General features: G+C 54.6%; 8 protein-coding genes across 8 annotated transcripts; 3 read left to right on the forward strand and 5 right to left on the reverse strand.

Moving 5' to 3' along the window:
• Positions 1–194: 194 nt before the first annotated feature.
• On the reverse strand, positions 195–3,354 carry BJX68DRAFT_264671 (non-ribosomal peptide synthetase; the record flags this gene model as incomplete). The annotated part of the gene is made up of 6 exons (XM_071045007.1): positions 195–818; positions 903–1,265; positions 1,427–1,786; positions 1,840–2,241; positions 2,760–2,879; positions 3,031–3,354. 6 exons carry the CDS (start codon positions 3,352–3,354, stop codon positions 195–197), a joined length of 2,193 nt encoding a protein of 730 aa, XP_070901641.1.
• A 951-nt stretch (positions 3,355–4,305) lies between these two features.
• BJX68DRAFT_274441 (polysaccharide lyase family 1 protein) lies at positions 4,306–6,118 on the reverse strand. Its single transcript, XM_071047666.1, has 6 exons — positions 5,887–6,118; positions 5,687–5,830; positions 5,507–5,632; positions 5,347–5,443; positions 5,046–5,279; positions 4,306–4,971 (listed from the first exon to the last, which is right to left on the reverse strand). Exons 1-6 carry the CDS (start codon positions 6,075–6,077, stop codon positions 4,633–4,635), a joined length of 1,131 nt encoding a protein of 376 aa, XP_070901642.1. The 5' UTR covers positions 6,078–6,118; the 3' UTR covers positions 4,306–4,632.
• A 2,773-nt stretch (positions 6,119–8,891) lies between these two features.
• On the forward strand, positions 8,892–10,797 carry BJX68DRAFT_264673 (uncharacterized protein; the record flags this gene model as incomplete). The annotated part of the gene is made up of 4 exons (XM_071045008.1): positions 8,892–9,327; positions 9,405–9,706; positions 9,766–9,881; positions 9,930–10,797. The coding sequence occupies 4 exons, from the start codon at positions 8,892–8,894 to the stop codon at positions 10,795–10,797; spliced, it is 1,722 nt and encodes a 573-aa protein (XP_070901643.1).
• Positions 10,798–11,101: 304 nt separating this feature from the next.
• On the reverse strand, positions 11,102–13,118 carry BJX68DRAFT_34101 (aminotransferase-like domain-containing protein). Its single transcript, XM_071049000.1, has 3 exons — positions 12,358–13,118; positions 11,931–12,310; positions 11,102–11,874 (listed from the first exon to the last, which is right to left on the reverse strand). The coding sequence occupies exons 1-3, from the start codon at positions 12,859–12,861 to the stop codon at positions 11,406–11,408; spliced, it is 1,353 nt and encodes a 450-aa protein (XP_070901644.1). The 5' UTR covers positions 12,862–13,118; the 3' UTR covers positions 11,102–11,405.
• A 1-nt stretch (position 13,119) lies between these two features.
• Positions 13,120–15,212, forward strand: BJX68DRAFT_34123 (transcription factor domain-containing protein). The gene is made up of 2 exons (XM_071049001.1): positions 13,120–14,941; positions 14,993–15,212. Exon 1 carries the CDS (start codon positions 13,350–13,352, stop codon positions 14,877–14,879), a length of 1,530 nt encoding a protein of 509 aa, XP_070901645.1. The 5' UTR covers positions 13,120–13,349; the 3' UTR covers positions 14,880–14,941; positions 14,993–15,212.
• Positions 15,213–15,268: 56 nt separating this feature from the next.
• BJX68DRAFT_264676 (uncharacterized protein) lies at positions 15,269–15,758 on the forward strand (the record flags this gene model as incomplete). The annotated part of the gene is made up of 2 exons (XM_071045009.1): positions 15,269–15,450; positions 15,503–15,758. The coding sequence occupies 2 exons, from the start codon at positions 15,269–15,271 to the stop codon at positions 15,756–15,758; spliced, it is 438 nt and encodes a 145-aa protein (XP_070901646.1).
• A 93-nt stretch (positions 15,759–15,851) lies between these two features.
• BJX68DRAFT_232562 (serine hydrolase domain-containing protein) lies at positions 15,852–17,227 on the reverse strand. Its single transcript, XM_071039499.1, has one exon. It carries the CDS (start codon positions 17,178–17,180, stop codon positions 15,963–15,965), a length of 1,218 nt encoding a protein of 405 aa, XP_070901647.1. The 5' UTR covers positions 17,181–17,227; the 3' UTR covers positions 15,852–15,962.
• A 789-nt stretch (positions 17,228–18,016) lies between these two features.
• BJX68DRAFT_34158 (putative MFS transporter) lies at positions 18,017–20,138 on the reverse strand. The gene is made up of 3 exons (XM_071049002.1): positions 19,505–20,138; positions 19,407–19,455; positions 18,017–19,358 (listed from the first exon to the last, which is right to left on the reverse strand). The coding sequence occupies exons 1-3, from the start codon at positions 19,682–19,684 to the stop codon at positions 18,133–18,135; spliced, it is 1,455 nt and encodes a 484-aa protein (XP_070901648.1). The 5' UTR covers positions 19,685–20,138; the 3' UTR covers positions 18,017–18,132.
• Positions 20,139–21,254: the final 1,116 nt, after the last annotated feature.

Here is a 21,254-nt window from a genome sequence, read left to right on the forward strand (position 1 = left end):
AAGACCAAGAGGATGTTGGTCGAGCCGTGAAGACTCGGAAGAGGCCGCATGAAGATTTGGCTGCTCCTTCCCACCAACACCAGCCTCAGAACCTTTCCTCGTCTCCCCTTCTTACCCCTTCGTCTTTCAACCGCCATTGTTCCCATGAAGATAATCCCAGTTCTTTGCCCATTGCTCCCATGGAACCTAAATACTCACGCAAGTTTACCACATTGATTCGCCCACACTCGAGCGCAACTTTCGATCAAAGACCCTAGTGATGGACACTCATCAAGGATCGTGCTGTCTCTCAGTACCTCTCGCAGACTCTCGGTCTCAAACTCCGGCATCGCCTCTTGCATTTCCCACCGCGAACGACCCTTCCAAACGGGCTCCTCCAGCATCGGCATGAGCGAGGACAACGGGTTATCTGGTATCTGCGACAAGGCCCCAATCCACGCCTCGTACGGAGCTTCCTGCATAGGACGCTTGGTGTGCCTCTCAACTATCTGGAATAGGTTGGACAAGGAAATTCCTCGCTCTCGCGGGTGCACAATGTTATATGCATGCGCTAACTGTTGGGTCTGTGATGAAATATGCAGCATACTGGAGACTGCGATGTCAACGGCTACGAGGTCCTTTCTTATCTTGGGTAAGGACGGGTACAAGCCAATATGCAAGCAAGCGCGCACAAGTCGGCGGAGAAAGTCATCCGAGTTCAAGGCCCCAATCGCTCGTTCCGGGTTCGTGTGCCCGAGCACATATCCCAACCGATGAATGGTCACGGGGAGTCCATTGTCGATTGCGTTCCAGGCGATGTACTCTGCTGCAAACTTGCTCTATCCATATCCGTTCTCGTACTCAATGGCTGCTACGTGAGATGCTGGTCTCTCGTTCTCGGAGAGGAACTGTGCCCCGCTTACTAGGCCGGTCGGTCCGTAGGCGCTGATGCTGGATGCATAGTGGACCGCCTTGAGTCGGGCTTCTTCGGAAAAGCGGAGAATGTTGAAGATACCCTGTACGTTGGAGTCTCTGTGACTCGAGTAAGGTTCCACGAAGTTGACGTGCGCAGCGAGATGGAAGATGACGCTGCACCACGCGGCAAAATGTGCATACTGGGCTTGACTGATGCCAAAGCTAGGCTTCGAGACGTCACCGCAGAGGGCGAGAATCTTTACTTCCTGTTCCGATGTAGTGGCTAGCCTGAACCGCCTAAAGGCGTCTTGGATTCGTAGGCGCGCCTGCGATAAGACTTGTGCTCTGACCGGACACACCACAGTCTTGACCTAAGGAAGAGCCAGCAATTCCACCAGGAGGTGCGAGCCCACAATGCCCGTTGCCCCGTCAGGAATACCCGGCCCTCCAAATCACATTTCCCGTCCGGTATAGCCCCGGCCTTGCGGTTTATATCTCGACCAAGAGCCATATCCTCAATCCAGGGTTATACCTCTACTCCTGCCATGTCGCTTCGCTCCACTGCTTCACACATCTCCTTCAAAGTAGAGCACTCGAAAAGGGTAGCCACACGGATCGAAGCATTCATAGTCTGTTTGATGCGAGCGAGCAGACGTGCGACGAGCAGTGATGTGCCACCTATTGAGAAAAAACTGTCGTCCTGCTTGATGTTTTCTGGGTGCATCCCGAGAACCTCGCCCCAAAGGTGGTGAAGATGGCTCTCACGGCTCTCGTAGTGGGTGCTGAGCTCCCTCTGCCCCTGCATGATACTTTCCAAATCTTCCTTGTAATGTTGAGCAAGTTGACCGCGATCAACCTTACCATTATCCGTCAGGGGCAACGCCTTAGCGATCTTTACACGGGGGGCATCAGATACGGAGCGCTTTGCTTGTATGCTGCGTGTACCGATGCCGGATCGATGACTTTTCCATTGCGGGGTACCACATATGCAACCAACGTGGAGACACCCCCGGTCTGTTGCTCGGCGACTCTCAGCGCAGCTGCTGCCCACACAAGCCCAGTGTTGAGTAGACAACGCTCGACTGACTCCAGTTCGACGCGCTGGCCGCTAATCTTGACCTCATTGTCCCGGCGCCCCAGGCACTCTACCAGTCCGGCAGCGTTCCTCCGCACGAGATCTCCAGTTCGATATATTTTTCCTGCACAGAGGTGCTTTGCGCTTATAAACCCGGCCGATGTCCTCTGGGGATTGCGAAAATACCCGCCGGAGACTCCTACACCACCAACCACGAGCTCCCCGATTTGACCGCCAGGAACGCATTGAAGCTTCTCATCCACGATAAAAACCTGCTATCCACTCAGCGGGCGCCCGATTGGTATGCTGCCTGCTTCTAGATCCGCGGCCCAGACTTGGTAAAACGTCGTGTGTACCGTCGCCCCTGAAAAGCGGTTGTTCTATATCGGGGTCGATATCACTCCAAGTCCAGTCCGACTAGAAATATCCTTCATGGCTGCCATTGACTCTGGGTCTAGGCCTCAACCTTCCAGCTCTCGCTTATCTTTGCTATTTTTACTTTTATTGTCAACTTCGCCGTACAAGCTCATCCGTGACGAACCCCTCATTTACAGAGATCAACCCTCGATAGGTGGAGTGCACGGATCACCGCGCTGGGATATCGTCGGCGCCACTCATCTTACCAGCTAACCGGAGAGTAAACAGGAGCTCGAAGAGCTGGTTTATCATCCGTGAAATAGGTCTGAACGCAGTTTGTCCAAGACCCATACGCTGCCTATCAATTGAACTCAGATACGTTTCATATCCTATAGCCTATCTAACATGGCGCCTTCCGGGCACTATCACGTACCTGCCCGACGCTGCCCTCGAAGACATAATCCACCTTATGAGACGTGATGGCGCCGTGGTGATCCGCGGCCTCGTCTCCGTCACGGACCTCGACCAGACATACGATGAAATCAAAGACAGGCTGAACGCGGATCGCGAGTGGGAAGGAGAGTTCTTTCCCAGTGCGTCTTCCTTTCCCTCCCTCTGTCTACTTCCCCTCTTCGTTCCGTCCTAAGCAGCGAGCAGAAGAAACAAAACGCGTCAACGGCCTCATCGACGCAAGCCCAACCTACACTCGCACCCCAAGCGATGAATCCCCTCTTCCAATCCCTCTGCACGGCGCTCCTTACGACCCGGAGCACATTCTGGTGGGGTGACACGCGCAAGGAGTCCGTGTCGAAACCATATGTGACGGCCGCCGTGGCAATCCAGATTGGACCCGGCGGAAAGCGCAGCCGCTGCATGGGGATAGTTATGTGAATCATCGCGTTAGAGATGAGGTCGATGAGTGGGATGATGCTCGTGATGCGCGCAGGGAGATTTCGATTGGGATGCTGGTTGCTGGGTGTAGGGTTACCAAGGAGAATGGGGGGACGCAGATTGTTTTGGGGAGTCATTTATGGTACTTGCCCTTTTCTTTCTCTCCTAATGTCTCTCTGTCTATTATGCCCTATTCTCTCCAGGAATCTAACTTGGATCCTCATCGCTAGGTCAACATCCCGCCCAACCGCCCCAGACCCCTCGCTGATAATAACCCCAACCCTCGAAAAAGGCGACGCGCTCCTGATCTTCAGCTCGGTAATGCACGGCGGCGGCAACAACACGACGACGGAAAACTACCGCCTTGTATACTCGACGTTCGCCGCACGCGGATACCTAGCGGCAGGAGGAGAGCCAGTTCCTTGCGGTCCCGCTGGACGTCGTCAAGACGTATGATCGGGCCACGCAGCAGTTTATCGGCTACTATATTAGTGAGCCCGCCTGTGGACATGTCGAGCAGATGGATCCGATTTATGTGCTTTATCCAGAATTGCTTGGTGAAGGGGGCCCGAGGGATTTTTAGGGCAGTTGGATTTTGGCTGTCTGTCTCTTTATATAGGGACCACTCAGCAAGACAAGGTCCAATGCATACTGGCTTGGTATACCTTTATGTTCATTATCATGGACTTGTAGCATGACAATCTGAACCACACTTGCAAACTACATAAGCCCTCCTCCCTTCCCTTCTCAGTCGTGTAATCGAAAGGCACTACATTACTCTCAGACATGCCACAGAATCCTATCTATCTATATTCAAGGCGGGCAAAGCACACCTTCTCTAAAAGCCATCTCCGCAGAGAGAGACATTAGACAAAACGGCGAGGGCCCAAATATGAAAAGGGAAAGGTCCATCACTGAAGCTTAGCAGCGCTCGCTACCGCAATTCGTCGTCGCTCGGGAGGAACAGACCAGACCAGACCAGACCAGGTCCCTGGCCTAAATTGATGCCCTGCCTAGTTACCATGGTCCTAACAAGGCCTCTTACACTTATTGTTGGATCCTTCATGTTTCCGTAGCAGGGATATAGTAATTAACTGACCGTTGTTGTCATGGTACAGCCCCATTCTCTTCCTGTCACCGAGTGGAGATGGGAGATTGCCGCCTACAATCGGGACCTGGAATGTTCGAATCGCGTTTTCCGTTTGTTCACATGTCGGACTATACAAGTATAACTGATAAATGCCTAATTATCGCGAAAACGAGCCCCGAATTGCTAGAACCGCCCACCAGGATGTGCCTGTAGATAAGGATGTGTCCAGAAGATAAGGATCCGTCCAGTCCAGGGACCTGCAGGTCCGGCGGACACCCCGACATGGCTATCCTCGCTCCGAAGTATCTCCCCACTCAAGTCTAATTCACAACTTGCCCTGTCCCGCATTCGCCGGAACACTGCTCTGAGCAACGCTATACGCCGCCGCAGCCGCCACATTCTTGCCGCTGAAATTCACGAGGAACGCCGTATCCGCCTGGCTAAAGGTTCCCGAGCTTCCAAAGCCATTGACCTGGCAGGTATGGCCCAGGTACGTCGAGCAGACGGCGTTCGTGCCCGCATTCGGGCTCGTGAAAAGCTGGCCGCTGACGGGGGATTCGACGACGGTGGGGATGTTCTGGAAGACATTGCCCTCGGCCAGGACCATGGCCCCGGCGCCGATTTCAAACGCGTGGCCGGAGGAGTCGTACCAGTAGTTGTTTACCTAGTACGAATGATTAGAGGGGGGGTTTCTAGTGGGGATCTTTGGTGAGACGAAAGAGGATCGCGACGACATACCGCGTGGAGAAGAGTGTTACCTCCAACCTTGGGAGCGCGGCCGCTCATGTGGTAGACGTAGTTGCCCTTGAATGTGATCAGGTCACTGGATCCGGTCAGGTAGATTCCCCAGTAGTGGTATCCATCGCAGGTGGCCGAGTACGAGCTGACGCCGTTGAAGTAGTTGTTGGAGACGGTCACGCGGTTCGAGGCGCTTGTTCCCAGGACGAGGTGTTGACGGCCGATACGCGCAGTCTATTTGCACTCCATTGTCAGATATACGAGAACGGAAGCAGAGCGGAGAATGGATGGAATGGCTCACCGTGACATGATCAATCCAGACCATATCGGCGTTGTTGATGGTAATCGCATCGCCTCCCCAGACGTACTTGGGGTTGAGGTCCGTGATGGCCACATTTCTGGATAATGTATTAGCTGACACCGCTCATGGAGAGAACGAAGCGACGAAGAGTGGGACATACTGGATAATGATGTTACTTGCCCCGCTAACAATACGGAGGCCCTTGCCCTTGATCACTCCACTAGACCCCTGACCGACAAGACTCTTGTTGGACTTGACCGTGATACCAAGCACGCCGGCGTTGTCACTGCAATTTTGTCCAGTTAGCCAGTGCTTACTGTCTGCCGAATGGTATACTTACTAGGACACCGAGGCGGTGGGAGCATTGGGCTGGTAGTTTGTGCACCAGTTATCCTTGTTGATCGCGAGCTGGCAGCCCGACGCAGTCCCCCACGGGGCGCATCCAGTGCCCGTTGTGGTCCCTTCGCTGCCCGTAAAGTCAAAGCTGTTTGCAAAGTCTAGTCAGTATCCGTCTCTGCCGGTGAACCAAACACAACGTACGTTTTGGTCAGAATGATGACCCGAGGCGAGCTGTCCCCGAGGTACGAAACCAATTCAGCAATCGTGCTGGGATACACGGGGGTTGCGCTCCCTCCTCCAGTCACCCCCTTGGCGAAGCCTTCCGCGGCGCCAGTCACCCCGGCGGCGCCAACGCTGGTAGCGGCCAGCAAGAGAAGCGCAAGAAGCTTCATATTGACTCGGGAGGGGAATAGATTTGCTCTTCTTCTGTTTCTGGGAGGGATCAACGGAGGACCCCCTGGGAGTATTTATACGTCTCAGGTCGCCTCACCATCGTGCTTGATTCTCGGCGAAGAGTCCCAGACAGACCACTGCCGTGCCAGCCCCGCCCTGTGACCCGCGTGGCGTTTGTCAGTTTCTGCACGGCTGCCTTGTATATATTAAAGGCTGGGCTGATTGGTGGGGCGGAAAATTTATCTGCTTCAAATGCTCCTTCTGCCCACTCCGCCGGAGGTTGTCTCGTGGGCAAAAGGGGTTCGGGCAGATCCCAATAGGTGGAAATGATTGCCGTCAACTAATCCGGGGTGCATACGCCGGGGAAATTCAAGTTCTGCAGCCCAGCCTGTGCCTGGTCGACAAGCACCACCCAGAATTTCTTGTTCCACACGCTGTTGTTCTTGTTCTGATTGCCAAGGCAGGTTTAAAGTGCTTGAGGGAGCTAAGCCAGGCTTCCATCGTTACGAGTCAGGGCCGCCGCCCCTTAATGTTTCAGGACAGCCGCGGCCGGCCGGTAGTCCCACTGCCGAATCCGAACATGTTCGGTCTTTTCCAAGGGTCGAACTCGTCTGTGGTGCAGTGCTCATGAGCTCTCAGCTCCAAGGCAGCGTGGAATAAATGGCTAATGGGTTGGGATTTTGGGATCATCTTCGTGTATGTCGACCATGGTCTTTCGGGGCCAGAGTGAGATTTCTAAAATATGGGCGACACTTGCCACTAAATAAGCGGTCAAGGTAATCTACAAGCATGTATGTTGGTATTGAGTACGAGTACGAGGCGGATAGGTACGAGCCGGACTACATGCATGGGCAGTGAGGTTCCATCTTTGCACCACTAATGACTATCCACAACGTTATTAAGGAGAATGAAAGGGGTCGGTCTAGAATACGCCGCATGAGATTGTGGACCTCGTCATGGCCGACACTCGGGCGGGAGATGGTGAGTCTGTCAGTTATTCTGCATGGTGGCTGACAGGCTCAAGGGCTTACAAGAGAGACAGACTGACAGCGGAGAATATGGGACTGAGAGAGCATGCTACCATCAACCGCAACCGCTCGATTGAACGGCCCGTGAGGTGGTTTCTCTTCCACGCATGACTATAAACGGCGACAAAAATGGACCTCCAGTCAGGGTAGAGCCATATAATGACATCAGGGTTAAACAGAACTCTTTAGCCACAGTAGGCTGGCCAAAATGATGGCTCATGATCAACCTCAAGGGATATAGATATACTCCAGTAAGGTATATATCCCACCTTTAGTACTCGCTCGTCCAATCAAGATGAAATCAAAGATGATATGGGTTATAAAGCTATGTCTGCACTTTTTGTAGCGCCTTGGCTCCTATATCTCTCATCCTCCACTTAGAGTTGGATATTCATCGCCGTCTCATCCACTTCAATCCAATCCAATCCAATCCAGAGTCTCAACCCTCACTCACTCACCAAGGGACCTAACATGCAAATCACGACTGCTAAGTCCAGTCTTTCCAGCGATTCCAAAATCCCATTAACCAACTGTGCACAATCTGTTTCACTGTACCTCTAAAGGAGGCGACGAATCCCCGATTCCCCCTCGACTTTCCTGGGGCCCCGCATAAGCTGGTTTCAGAGCTGACAAAATGATAGGCGGGATGCACTGAAACATTGCTTACCCTGGATTTAGGAAAACACCGGTGGGACCAAGCGCCTGCTTCCTTGTGTGCGGAGGAACTTGACTAATGGGATGGCTTGAGTGTAGTTTAAATAGGCCCCAGATTACTAGCGACCTGTGATCGTCGGGACCTGAAGCTTTACCAAGCTTTTCAACAGGCTACGGCCCTACTTGTTTTGCCTTTTTTCCCTTTCTTTCTATGACTTGTCAGCGGTTGTTCGAGAGCATGGTGGTCTGATTGGAATTGACTCATAAGACGTCTTCCATATCAGCCGAGCCCTTAACAAAACACTCGAGTGGGAGTGAATACTAGTAGCGCGCAGCTATCAATCATATGCATTAGAGGCATCTAATTCTCGGGCGACATCCCGCGGCTCTAAAGGTTACCACAATAATCAGTTACTTGGAGTTTTTCTCTACTATAAGAGCGGTTAACAGTATCTGGCGGTTGTGACTAAAGTGTGTGATGTGTCTTGGCTATTGCAGCTGTGCACGACTGGTAATGGATAAATATAGATCTAGGCTCTAAGTCTGTTTATGATGTCTTATCTGGCTTGGAATTAGCCCCACTTTGGAGATTCACTGCATGAAAAGGTTGATTCCTAATCTTACAGCCAGGCTGAAGCTGGGAAGAAGCCCCAACCTCTGGGTCCTGGCATAAACCAACTTGTGAGTGTAGAACATCACCAACAAATTTTTACTAATAATCTTGAAAAGTCGAGGGCTGTCACCGGTCCTCTTTTCTAGATTTTCCACTCCAAATTCTAACTCTAAAAAACTGTTGCTGCACGTGCCCTCATTGTGGAGCTCGCTTATCTTAGCTTTTCTTTGAGGCTCACAAAGTCCGGACCAGAATGATGATAGGCGAGTATAAATACATTATTGGGACACGAACTAGTCGAAATGCGAAATGCGAAGAGCCAATTTCTATCTAGCCTAGTGATTGACAACCGTTTCCTTTTATTCCTTGATGAAACTCAAAGCCCGTTTCTGATCTTCCATATTCAAGCCGCTCTCAACAACAGAGATCAATCTATCCATCCCTCTATAATGCCTCATCTTTCGAGCAATATCAATATTTGTGCCGGATCAAGTACACCAGTCTTCGTCTGATCCATCATGGAGGAAACACTCACAACGGACTCGTCGCTCCCTGAGCCAACCTTCATCTTCCATCCACTAAGCGCCCCGCTTGTGACAACAGATGTCTCTCCGAGTCCGAGTTTGGGGTATCGACCCGGGAACAAGGATTTCATGTTTGTCGAGTTCCAGCTGGGCAGTCGAGAAAAGGCATTCATTGTCCGGAATTTTCACCAGAGGAGGAAGCAGGCTTCCATCGATCGGCTAAACGTTCGACCTCTGTTAAGGACGCGCATCTCATCGCAGGATGAACAAGCAGCTGCCGGATACGCAAATGCCAGAAACCGGAGGCTTATCCAAACGAGCTGCGAGAGACGCTCGTTGTCAACCTACCCCAGCCACAGCAGGTACGGGGATCCCTTCTCCCCATACGTGAAGCCCATCGCGGCGAGGTTGAATATGTACTTGCATCACTGTAGGTCCAACATCCCATCAATCCTGTTTTGATGCCATCCGAACGAGAGGGAGGCTTATGTTCAAATACCCTGAAAGTCGGCGACCACGTTATTTTCGCCTCATACCCTTTCCACGCCCCCGAGATGCAACTCTGGTGGATGCAACACGCAGTCGCGTCACCGGCCATGCTGCAGACATGTGCGTTCAGGGCAGCCGAGCACAGGGCGATTCTGCAATCCAGCCAGGGGGTCTCGGCCCAGCTCGTTCAACGGTCAAACAGGGACTCTATAGGGTTTCGGATCATGGCGCTCAAGACGCTCAGTACGCTCTTGCGGGACCCGGTGGCAGCGGCCACTCAGTCGACGGTGCTTCTTATCAGTTCGCTTGTGGCGAATGAGGTGTGTGATCTTTTGTTAGGAAGATGGTATTTTTATCTAGGCTTATTGAGTGTGTCTAGGCTTTTGGTGCGAATTCCGAGGCGCTGCAGACTCATCTCGAGGGTCTGCTGACGCTTATATCCCTGCTGGGGGGGCTGGATGCTCTCGATCATATGCTACTTTCCACAGTCTATCAGTATGAACAGCGCTATCTCTACCAATGACCCCACTAATTCAACTCCAGGGGCTTCCTCATCATCGCGGCCCTCCGGAACACACGGCCCCTCCTACCAATGTTGCGCAAATTCCGTCACGCCATCATCCACGAACCAAAAATCTTCGGCAACCAAGAGATCGAATACGAATGCGAGATCCCCGCTGCCCTGGAACCCCAAGCCCTCGGCAGCCGCTTCACGACAGCCCCCTGGCGTGAAGCGCTGCACCCGACCATGAGGGGCCACCTCGAAGCCTTTCGCCGACTCATCCGCCACTCTGAGCTCGCGAATAGATTTCCCAATAACGCAGGTTTTGTCGCTCCCACGGACAACGACCTCTTCGTCGTCCTCCAGCACGACCTCCTCTGGACGCACTTCGACCAAGGCACACCTCGCAACGGCTCCGAGTTGAACGAGCACCTCCGCCTCACACTAATCATCTACCTCTTCACTCGCGTCTGCGACTTTCAGAACCTCCCCATGACGCAGGTTATGGTCGAGACGCTCCGGCAAAGCTTGTACCCAGTAGTAGTGGAGGCGGAGACGGGGCCGACGATGGACACTGGGATGCTGCCACAACCACCATTACCACTCACCTGCCTCATCCGCACCGCGCCAGACCTCCTCTTCTGGATTCTGTTCATCGGCGGGCTGGCATCGCGGGGATACAGCTCGCACGCATGGTTCGTGCACCACCTCGCCAGTCTGGCGCTGGAGTTGGGACTGCAGGAGTGGATGGGCGATGTGCGCCCGCTGTTGGGGGAGTTCTTCTACACGGATCGGATCAGTCAGGGGCAGGCGGAGACTGCGGGTGAGGATCTGTGGAGTGAGGTGGCTGTTTATCTGCATGCGGGGTCGTATCAGCATCTTGCGCCGAGACCAAGTAGGTCACGGTAGTGGCAAATAAAGGCATCTCTTGGGCTCTGCAATAGACTAGAATGGGAGAACGAGAGGTTCGCCCATCATGCCTGCCATTTTCCTTGAAATGGTGTACGGTGTGGATTACGACAAACTAGCAAACCATAGCGGAGGACCTCAGAGGGTCGCCCTTTCTTCCTTCTATGTTTGCTTCGCCGGTCGCACCTGCTAAATATATTCCTGTCGCCGTGTGTTCCCGGTTTGTCACGACGAACTGGGAAGGTACCAGAGCGTTGCTCCTTCCCTCACGCTGGCCTTTACTGGTTGCACCTGCCGCCTATAGTCCGGCTTGTAGCCGCTCTTTCCTGATCTGTTCGTGTTGAGGTAGAAAGGTGCGTGCCATTTCAACGGGTCGTTCCCTCCCCAGCTGGTGTTGTCCTCGGTTGTACCTGCCAATGCAGTGAAATTCCAAGATTTATTATGCCTGCGGAGCCAGCACGTGGTTGAGCCATGCCCATGATATTCATTGTCGACTAGAGCGTATAGCTCTGCCCCTCCCAGACTATAACCGTTTTTGGTTTTCAGGAAAAGTTTCTCCAGGGGAGATCATGTAGATAGCACCCGGAGACTATACTGCCAGGTCAGGTTCAAGCCTTCCCACCCAACCGCGCAATTGTTTCCCCAAGAATCCGCACGCCCTCTACCAACTGCTCCTCATCTACCCACGCAAAACATAACCGGATCATATCCCCATACGTCCCACACCGCGAGTTACCCTCTGGTAAGGCCGACACTGCCCCGTCACCGATCACAACGCCATCCTGCCGCGCAGCAGCCACAACCTCGGCGGAGGTTAGCGTGGGAGGTAGTCGCAGCCACAAGAAGAAACCACCAGCAACGTGGTACTTATCCGCGATGGGTGAGATAACACCGAGGGGACCGAGGTACTTCTTCACAGCAGTTGTAAGGAGGGAGTGTCGTCTTGCGTATGCGGGGATGAGCTTGTCCACGATGTGCCTCGTCATGGCGCAGGTGTCGTCACCAGCCGGTTCGAGCATTTCGTTGATAAAGGTCGACATCATATGTGAGGGGGCGCCGCCGGAGTGTGTTGAGCCTCTATTCCTTGTTAGTATACCTGGTTGAAGGAAGAAAAGCGGGAGGGATTGACGTACGCCTGCGAAAGCCCATATGCAAAAGCAGGCGTCCCCTCTGCCCAGCCAACGCGACATCCGGGACCGACGATCTTGCTGAAACTCCCGTTGCTCATGCAGTTCCCGAATTCATCGACGGGACCGCCGTCGAGCGTGCGGTCTATATCGACTAGCCGCGGTAGAATGTGTTTGAATGAGTCTCCTGCAGGCGCACCCGTCGGGAAGTGGACAAAGTCGTAGACGTCGTCGGCGATGATCAATGCGTCGTACTTGCGTGCCAGCCGGATGAGAGCCTCTCGTCGCGCCAGGCTCATGATTCGCCCTGAAGGGTTGGAGAAGGTCGGGACGCAGTAGATGATGTGCCGGTAGAGTTTCCGGTAGGACCGGTCGGGTTTGAAGGGCTGAGTCGTTAGCCATCAGTTTCTCATGCTCCAAAGCAGAACTCTACCTTGGCATCAGAATTTGAAGACTGCTCATCCTCCTTTAATCTCTCCTCCAAAAACCCAACATCAACACCCTCCTCATCCTCCGGAATCCCCCTCAGCCGCCCCGCAAACCCTGCATCCTCAAAAACCCGAAAGGAAAGAAAATACGCCGGCTCAACAACAAACACACTCCTCGTGACAACGGGGTCTGTGAAGACCTGCAAGGCACATGCAAGATTCTGGCTCGCGCCGCCGGTGATGCATATCCGCTCGGGCTCGATCTTCGACCCGCCCGCAGTCGCGACCGTCGAATCCGGGTGATAGAATCGCGAGAGCCATTGCGCGATGTTTTTTCGGAGGGGGAAGTGGCCCTCATCGGGCCCGTAAATCATACCCTCGTGCCAGATCGAGGGCGTTGACAGGACGGTGTTGGTTGCATGGGTTAGTTGCTGGAGGGGAAAGAGTGAGGGCGAGGGGAAGCCGACGGAGAGGTTGATTGGGGTTGGGGCAGGAGTTGCTTGGGACATGGTGTAGATGTAGATACGTGACTCGACTCGCGATGGGAAATTAGATCTCTCTCCCTCTCGATGTCTTGTCTCTGGGGGATTTTATGCTCCAGCTGCTTGTTCAGATGGCGGGTTTTCAATTGCCCGGCGCGGTGACATTCCCGGTTCCGGAGGGTGGATTCTTGTCACGGTAAAAAAGAAAGCTTTCTTCTCCAATTCACCGTGAACTTGAGGCTATAACCATTTGCCAGATCGCTTATCACGCCGTTTTTGGCTGCTGCGGAAGTCCGCACGGTGGGGAGAAAAAGCGGCCGAAGAATGGACCAGACCATTCCCACTCTGGGCAAATTGGCGTTGGAACCAATCATGAATCAGGATTCCAGGAGAGGACCCGCTAAGATGGCCGCATTGATCATTATGCAACCGACTCGGTTTCACCACCACGCGAGACTGACTGCATCTTGCCGAGCCCACGGCATGATACATGTCCCAACACGCAGCCACCCGAGATGCATGTCTCAAGACACCATCGGAGCACATCCGCTGACTCGGGCGTAAATTTCAACGTCCCCCCACCAGTCTCTCACACGCAGCGGCAACCACAACCGCAGGTGCAAACCCGAACGCAGCCACCCGAGCGCCGCCGCGACGGGTGCACGGAATGTCGCCGGAAGAAAGTCAAATGTGACCTCGCGACACCGGTATGCTCGCGATGTACGCGGTATCCCCGCGAATGCAAGTATATTTCGAGGTTTGTTGCCATGACCGGTGGGAAGAGTGAGGCGAGGGAGGCGGGACAGCGACGGCGCAAAAGTCCGGAGATCTGTCGCCAGGTTGAGGCTGCGGCTCCGAGAGATAGTCCAAGTCAAAGTGAGAATATCGGGGAAAGTACGAGTGTCACGCCGTCAACGTACATGGCCCGTCTGCAGGCGAAAATGTCCATCCAGGCCATCGTCTCCGAAACGACGACGGTCGTCTTCCCGCTCGCCTCGCAGACCTTCTTAGACCGACTGCTCTCTTCTGCAATGGAGACTCCGCATCTCCTCTTTGCAATCCTCGCCACTTCAGACAGCCACGTGCGCCGCCGCGTACCCATCTCAAGCCTCGAAAACACAACACTAGACTACACCAACAGCGCCATCTCGGGCCTCCGCGCCGCTCTCTCCAACGAGCGGAATTCCCATCGCGCAGTCGAAATGGCCATGACGGCCATGGCGCTGTGCACGAATGACGTGTGTAATGGGAACATTGACCTCTTCCGAGTTCATCTGAGCGGTGTGCGCGGGATGCTTGTTTCAGGATTGGTATCTGGACGGAACAAGGATCCGTTTGCGATGTATCTGTTCAAGTGGTTTGCTGCGCTGGATGTTTCGGCGGGGTTGTCGCTTTTTCATCAGAGTACTTTGCTCAGTGGGGATCTGTATCGGTCGTATCGCGCTGCACTGCCTTCTCTGGGGGACGGCGGGGATGGGGTGGATGATATCTGCGGCTACTCGCTGGATTTGTTGCCTATTCTCGCCGAGGTTGGGGAGCTGGCGAGGGAGCGATACACACGGCCGGACTGTCCTTGTCTAATACAACGAGGCGAAGCCCTCGAAAGTCGGATAGCTGCAGTCAACACCACCATCCCCATCTCCACAAACCAGACCCTCTCCGAAAAACAATCCGAACTCCACACTACGCACTCTGCATTCATCCACACAGCCCTGCTGCACCTCCACAGGCGCGTCTACCACCTCCCCAAAACCGATTCTCGAGTCCGAAGCGACGTCACCAACATCCTCAACGCAATCCGCTCGATCCCCTCAACATCCACCGCAAACATCCTCCTCCTCTGGCCGATCTTCAGCGCCGGATGTGAGACGGATGAGGCGGGTGAGAGGGATTTAGTCGATCAGCGTATGGGGGTCATGCAGGACATGGGGATGGGGAATTTTACGCGGGCGAGGAGTGTCCTCAATAGGTTTTGGGCGGAGAGGACGCAGGTTCGCTGGGATGTTTGGTTGGCGGGGGAGGGGGTTGATCTTGTGTTGTTTTGAGGGATCTCATCCAAGGATCTTGGAGCTTGGGTGGGTGTCTTTGCTACGCGTACAGCAGTCGGGTGTGTGATGCGGTGCTTGGTGAGATGATGGTCGCTGACAGCAGGTCTCAGGTCAGCTTATCAATGGTTGTCGGCGGTGCGCGGAGTTCCGATCCAGACAACAGAAATAGACGCAGATCGAGTTTCCGTCTACTGGATAGGGCGTCTCTGCTAGAACATAATCCTAAGCGAGCAATGCTCTCTGTGCAGGATAGACATTGTCTCGGAGGTGCGAAATCAGGGCGACCACGGTCAAAGTATAAAGACCTCCCTCCCACAACCGGGGACAGAACAAATCCATCATCAACAGCGTCACTTCCACCAACCAGATCCAATCAATCAATCAATATGAAGCTCACCTTGGCAACAACCCTCCCCTTGGCCGCGGCCGTCTCCTCTCAAAACGCCCTACGCGTCGAACCCCTCTCCGTCAAACTCCTCTCCGAGTCCCAAACCGCCCGCATCGACTTTACCGTCGTGGACCTGCGCGACGGACAACGTGGTGCTACCACCACGTGCTCGACTGCTTGGTACTTACTGTTCCCTTCTCTCCCTCTGTGCAATATTAACAACGATGGACAGGACCCCACCCAACCAAACCATCGGCCCCTTTGCCTGCACCGACAACGCATTCAGCTTCGCGTTCCCCAACGGGATCGCGGACGTCGAGGCCTTTACGCTCTCTGTGACGCACCTGGGCTGGACGGGGACTGCGGCGCTCAACACCCATGCGGGGATGGCGGTTTATGGGTGCTTTGAAGGGAATCAGCCCGGGGTTGAGACGGATTGCCATTTGTTGCAGGGGGGGCATGTTTATTTGACCAGTGTCCAGGTTTAGGTCTGCTCATCTAGGGGGTAGATGGGGGTGGGGAGATGGCTCAAGGGGGTTAAGATGGGGATGAGACCGAGACCAGTGTGTTGGGTGCCCAGGTTGGAAAAGAATGGAGAATATATGAGTCCTATGGATGCTCTACCCCCTCCCTACCCTCTAGTCCATGCATCCAGAGTCAACACCACACCACCTCGCAAACAAACCCCGAAATTATACCGTCCCCTTCCAAGCATCATACTTGCGATAAACATCCTTCCTAAATACCTGCTTCAAATCCCCCGCAACGCCCACATCAAACGGCGATCTCGCCTGCACAGCACCCACCCCACAAAGCCCATTCACCCGATCAATAAACCACGCGAGCGTCATCCCCCCGCCCCACGTCAACGTCCGCTCCCCATACCACCCCGGCACACTTTCAAGAGTAAGCAGTCCGCCCAGTCCGTACCCCATCTTCGTACCTGGATCAACCCCCACGCGGAAGAACGGGCCCATCGGGCTTTTTACGGCGGCTTGGTGCCCGCCTGCGGCAGAGGGGGAGAGATGGTTCGTGAAGATCTCGTCAACGGTTCCAGATCTTAAAAGTCTCCCATCATCCGCAAGGATCGACTGCAAAACCTTGAGAAAACTCTCCGCAGACGTGAATAGCCCATGCCCGCCGAAATCCCCGTGCGTCCGGAGATTCATCTCCCCGCTGCCACCGAGCACCGCGCGGCCCAGCGCCTGCGGGTCATCCGGGTTCAAATCGATGAGTTTCGCGCGAAGGTCGGCGCGCGTAACGGGGTAGAATTGTGCGTCTGATATACCCAGCGGAGTAAATATCCGCGCCTGCATTCGTTCCAGCAGCGACATCCCCGTCGCCCGCTCGATGATCCGCCCCGCCCAGTCGAGTCCCGGCCCGTACATCCACGAGTCGCCCGGGTGGAAGGCGAGCGGGTAGCTGAACATGTCTTCGACGGTGAGGCCGTGCCGGGACTCGCTATCGGGAACGAACTCCTCGCGCCAGCGCGCGATGTTCGGGTTCGTGAAGTGGTAGGCCAGGCCCGACGAGTGCGTGAGGAGCATTTCCAGCGTGATGGGTCGGATCGGGTCTTGGAGGATGGGTTCCCCCGTCTCCTCGTGGAAGCCCACGAGGACTTTCTTGTCGGCGAGTTCCGGCGCGTGTTTGGATAGGTCGCCGGTTAGGCTGAGGAGGCCGTCCTCGACGCATTGCAGGGCCGCGACGGAGGTGAGGAATTTTGTTGCGGATGCCAGGAAGCAGATGTCGCTGGTTTGTAGTGGGAGGGTTGTCCCCGAGAGGGTCGTCCGCGTGCCGATGGCGGTCTTGTAGGTGAATGAGCCCGTTGTGTTCGTGGCGCAGATGATCCCGCCGGTGATTTTGCCCGCGGCGATGGCGGCTTCGTGGGCGGATTCGATTGTTTCGGTCATTCTGAGAAGAGAGGAGGGGGTTTGGGGGGTGAAGATGGGAGTGAGCTTGGAATTGGAGGCTGCCAGCTCGAGAGTCAAGACCGCATTAAGTAGCAAGCTGGTGCGGGGGCAGTGGATGCGATTGGGCGCTCGAGACAAGATTCGTCCCAAGATCTATTGGCGTCCTCGGCAAGTCTTGGCGCTGATTGGTGTGCTTCATCGCTCGTTCTAGTGCTGACGCCCGAGTCACGGTTTTCAGTGTGAGTCACGGTTTTCAGTGGGAGTCACGGTTTTCAGTGTGAGTCACGGTTTTCAATGTGAGTCACGGTTTTCAGTGTAGATCGACTATCGATCGGGCTAGTCTGTTCGAGCTTTTGCGTATCAGAGAGGGTATAACCGGTCTATGTTGAATAACAATCAGCCCACGCAACCGCCAGAAACGATGGTGACTCTCAGTAGTATGTGGTCGAGGCGAAGAAGATTCAAACGCGCAGTCCTCAAGTTCAGGTTGAAGCTGCCTAATACAAAAGAGGATTCAAGTCTTGGTCCGTGCTATGTCTCAACAGAGATTCGGTCGTTCGGCCAGCGCGATCTGGGTCGAGCATACTCATCGGCAATCAATGGCAGGGAGAGCCCGAAAATCCCGTCACCATCCGTGCAAGACCACGTCCCCTCAAGGCCTTTGGGTCTGACTATAAAGGACGCGATCTCAGCTTCCACATCTCAGAACACTAGGCAATGAATTCCATGGCAAGATAGAAGGCGCTGAAAGGCATTTGAGCTGGGGATCTAGCTTCGCAGTCACCTGCTGCATTCATTTATAATTTCAGTAGGCGCTGTCTATACTTTGACTGCCTCGGCACTTTGAATTCAATACATTTGACGTGGCAGCGCGGACAGCGAACCAAGTAAGACCGACCATCGTGACACGTCTCTCCTCGGCGTACCTTGGGCCTACCCTCCAAGCGCTCACTCAATAAGTATACTTGTAGTCCGGATGCCGATCCCCAAGCACACCCATCTGCTCCTCAGGAGTAAGCCCCTCCAACCCCCTCAGAATCTCCTCGCGGCAGCTCTCCTTCCTGGCATTCAAATGCCTCAACAACCCAACCTGCACAACAAGCCCAACAAGCGGAATCGCCGTAAGAGCCAGGTTAAACCTCGCGCCGACGTTATAATACGGCGCCGAGCTCTTCGGGTAGATCCACGTGCTCATCACACCACCGGAGCTCGTACAGATAAACCCCAATGCCACGGCGGTTGCGCGACGGACGTGCCCCGCGGAGTTGTTGGGGACCCACGAAATGAGACACGGGGCTGCGGCGTAGATGCCTGTGACGAGGAGGATTAGCGCGGTGTAGCGGACTGCGATGGTGCGGCCGTTGAGCATCATTGCGGCGCCAATGAGGGCGATGGAGGTTGTGGCAAAGGCACAGATCCCGCGTTGGCGGTAGCGGTCGGCGATGTATGCGGTGACCATTGTTACGACAAAGGCCACGGCGTAGGGAGGGACGGTCATGAGTTGTGTACGCGTGTTGCCGTAGCCCATTGCTTGGACGATGGAAGGGGAGAAGTAGGCGAGGCCGAAGAGGCAGGTTCCGCTGCAGAAGAGGATTGCCGAGACGAGGAGGACGTGGAGGTCTTTAAAGATTGAGAGGACTTTTGCTATGGTGATGGGTTCTTCGGTGAGGAGGTTTGAGTCGAGTTGGAGGCGGTGCAGACAGTGAGTTTTGTGTTGTGGTTTGAAGGTGAGGACGTCGGTGGGTGTGTTGGGGAGCATCGCGTAGGAGAACAGCCCAAAGCAGACGGTGAAGAGGCCCTCGAGGATGAAGATCCATTGCCAGCCTCGTAGCCCGCGAATGCCGTCCATTTGCTGGATTGCGGCGGCGAGAAGGCCGGAGAAGGCGCCGCTCAGCGAGGCCGCGGAGAAGAACAGGGCGATGCGGACCTGGAGTTCATGTCGCCGGTAGAAGCCAGAGAGGTAGAGGACGATTCCTGGAAAGAGGCCACCTTCGCAAAGGCCGAGGAAGAATCGGCATGCCACGAAGCCAGAAAAATTGCGGGCTTCGCATTGCAGGATTGTGACGAGACCCCATGCGGTGCACAGGGTGGGGAGGAGGATTCGGGGGCCGATCTTCTTGAGGATGAGGTTGGACGGGAGCTCGGCAGCGATGTAGGGGACGTAAGTGACGGTGATGGCTAACAATTAGTACAGTCGCTGTGTTGTAGAGGTGCAGAGGTGCTCACCAATCTTGTATTGATGGTCACTGAGATTGAGATCTCTGTCCAGACCAGCCTAGACCGTCAGCTGCATTCACTGGCAAATGGAACCATGCAGCACTTACCACGCGTGCATTCCCAACATTCGCTCGATCCAGCCAAGCCAGGAGATACAGAATCAGCGTCATTGGCATCAGAACCAGATCAAGTCTCCGAAGAGTCTCGCGATCGAGCTTGCGCTCCGCCTCGGTCGGGACATCCTCGACGAACAGGTCCTGCGGCTTGCCAGTCTCGGTTGCAGCCATGATGGTGGGATGGCAATTGCTGTGAGTAGAAGGGCTACCATCTGGGCACCCGCTCTATATACCCTGAGAACCCCAGCTGTGGATCCTACGACCGTGACACGCCGAGGTCATGCCAAGCTGCCCCAGAGCCGACTTTCGACCCCGAGAGTGCGAGAGTGGGGTGGAATAGCTGGGGTACCTCCCCACGGGGAGACTCGGATAGATTCATCATTCGAGTCGGTGACAGTCCACAATAACATGGTGAAAGAATAATCATCGTTAACTTCGGCCGCCACGGTGTCGGCTGAAATTCTCGGTAGTTGAGCGTATCCGGTGTGCAGCTCGTTTCTTGGCTCCGTTGTTTGATCCCCAGAGGTCGAATTTACCCCGCAGTGTAACGGTGCCCATCATCGTGCTCGGTCGCGATTCCGATCGAAAAGTGAGACGGCGAATCGGATTCCATATGGGGTCGGAGGACGGGACCAGTTCCGAGCTTCGAGGGTATTCAAGGTAGGACAGAGATGCAATCAAGATGCTGAGCGGAGTAAAGACTCACATTGCTCCCTGCAGGAATGGACATGTCGGAAATATAAATCTGCAGGGTGCCAGACTCGATTGTTGAATCAGCATCAGGCTGCGGAACAGGACGGACTGATCAAACCTCGTATTCACGAAATGAAGACCGACATTTACCTGCATTTCGCGGTGAGGCTGGTGGGGAGTGGGCTGACTGGCGGTGTCGCTCACTGCCTCACACGGCCAGCCTCATCCGACCGTCATCTCGGCTGTTCCTCGGTTTGGGGTTGATGACTGAGGTGTTTATTTTGGTGCCTTGTCAGTCGAGGTGTGGAATCTAGTTAATCTAATTCAAGATGACCAAGGCTGCCGCGATCGAGAATCTGTGATCTTGTAGATCAGGCAGGCAGGCGATGGAGTCATGGACACCCTGGAGGGCGATGGCAGGTACAGCGATGAAACGTCCAGGGCCAGACAGGGCAGTCAGCCCTGCGGAAGTAATCTCCACAGCAGGAGCCACTTGTCCGCCTTACGAGGACATTGAACCTGACCAGGGTGCAGTTGCTGAAAAGCCCTCGCAGCACAGACAGCTCTTCCATTTCGCTTGGCCCCCACTCTCATCTCCTCAGCCTCAGGCTCCGCCTCCTCGCGAAGGATGCGCGGGCAATTTCTCGCCAAATAAGGTGGCCCGGGCTCGCTCAAGCGCTGTTGGCTTGCATAGCCCCCAGGGAGCGACGCTGTGGAGATTCTTGACCGCAAGCCCGCAAAGCCGCAATAGATGTCGCCATGCGGGTGATAATTATAGCTGCTGTATATTAGACTCGGCCATCTCAAAGGATCCTTGCTTCTCTCTCTCTCTCTCTTTCCTTTTTTTCTCTTCCTTTATCTCCATCATGTCTGAGACATATGCAAGGAGATCCTGGTCATGTTTGCGAAAATGCACTACCCTCTGTCTTCATCGTACACTTCGACCTCGCTAGCTGGTGCGTCTGACCCAGCCTAACCTGATCTTCTGCAGTGTCAGCAACAAGCTAACCGTGTCCATGTGTAGGCGAGTGCAAGAAAGCCGAGCGAA

The sequence above is a fragment of the Aspergillus pseudodeflectus genome (assembly GCF_044049435.1).
Source record: "Aspergillus pseudodeflectus strain CBS 756.74 chromosome Unknown BJX68scaffold_11, whole genome shotgun sequence".
Lineage (NCBI taxonomy): Eukaryota > Fungi > Ascomycota > Eurotiomycetes > Eurotiales > Aspergillaceae > Aspergillus > Aspergillus pseudodeflectus.

Coding starts and splice junctions, on each gene's coding strand:
- BJX68DRAFT_232562 (XM_071039499.1), bottom strand. CDS start 17,180: ATGACCGAAACAATCGAATCCGCCCACGAAGCCGCCATCGCCGCGGGC.
- BJX68DRAFT_34123 (XM_071049001.1), top strand. CDS start 13,350: ATGCATGTCTCAAGACACCATCGGAGCACATCCGCTGACTCGGGCGTA.
- BJX68DRAFT_274441 (XM_071047666.1), bottom strand. CDS start 6,077: ATGAAGCTTCTTGCGCTTCTCTTGCTGGCCGCTACCAGCGTTGGCGCC. Junction 5,633..5,686: donor CCCACCGCCTCGGTGTCCTA/GTAAGTATACCA, acceptor ACAAAATTGCAG/TGACAACGCCGGCGTGCTTG. Junction 4,972..5,045: donor GTAACACTCTTCTCCACGCG/GTATGTCGTCGC, acceptor CATTCGTACTAG/GTAAACAACTACTGGTACGA.
- BJX68DRAFT_34158 (XM_071049002.1), bottom strand. CDS start 19,684: ATGGCTGCAACCGAGACTGGCAAGCCGCAGGACCTGTTCGTCGAGGAT. Junction 19,456..19,504: donor ATGTTGGGAATGCACGCGTG/GTAAGTGCTGCA, acceptor CTGACGGTCTAG/GCTGGTCTGGACAGAGATCT. Junction 19,359..19,406: donor TGACCATCAATACAAGATTG/GTGAGCACCTCT, acceptor ACTAATTGTTAG/CCATCACCGTCACTTACGTC.
- BJX68DRAFT_34101 (XM_071049000.1), bottom strand. CDS start 12,861: ATGTCCCAAGCAACTCCTGCCCCAACCCCAATCAACCTCTCCGTCGGC. Junction 12,311..12,357: donor CTTCAAATTCTGATGCCAAG/GTAGAGTTCTGC, acceptor CTAACGACTCAG/CCCTTCAAACCCGACCGGTC. Junction 11,875..11,930: donor GCATATGGGCTTTCGCAGGC/GTACGTCAATCC, acceptor AACAAGGAATAG/AGGCTCAACACACTCCGGCG.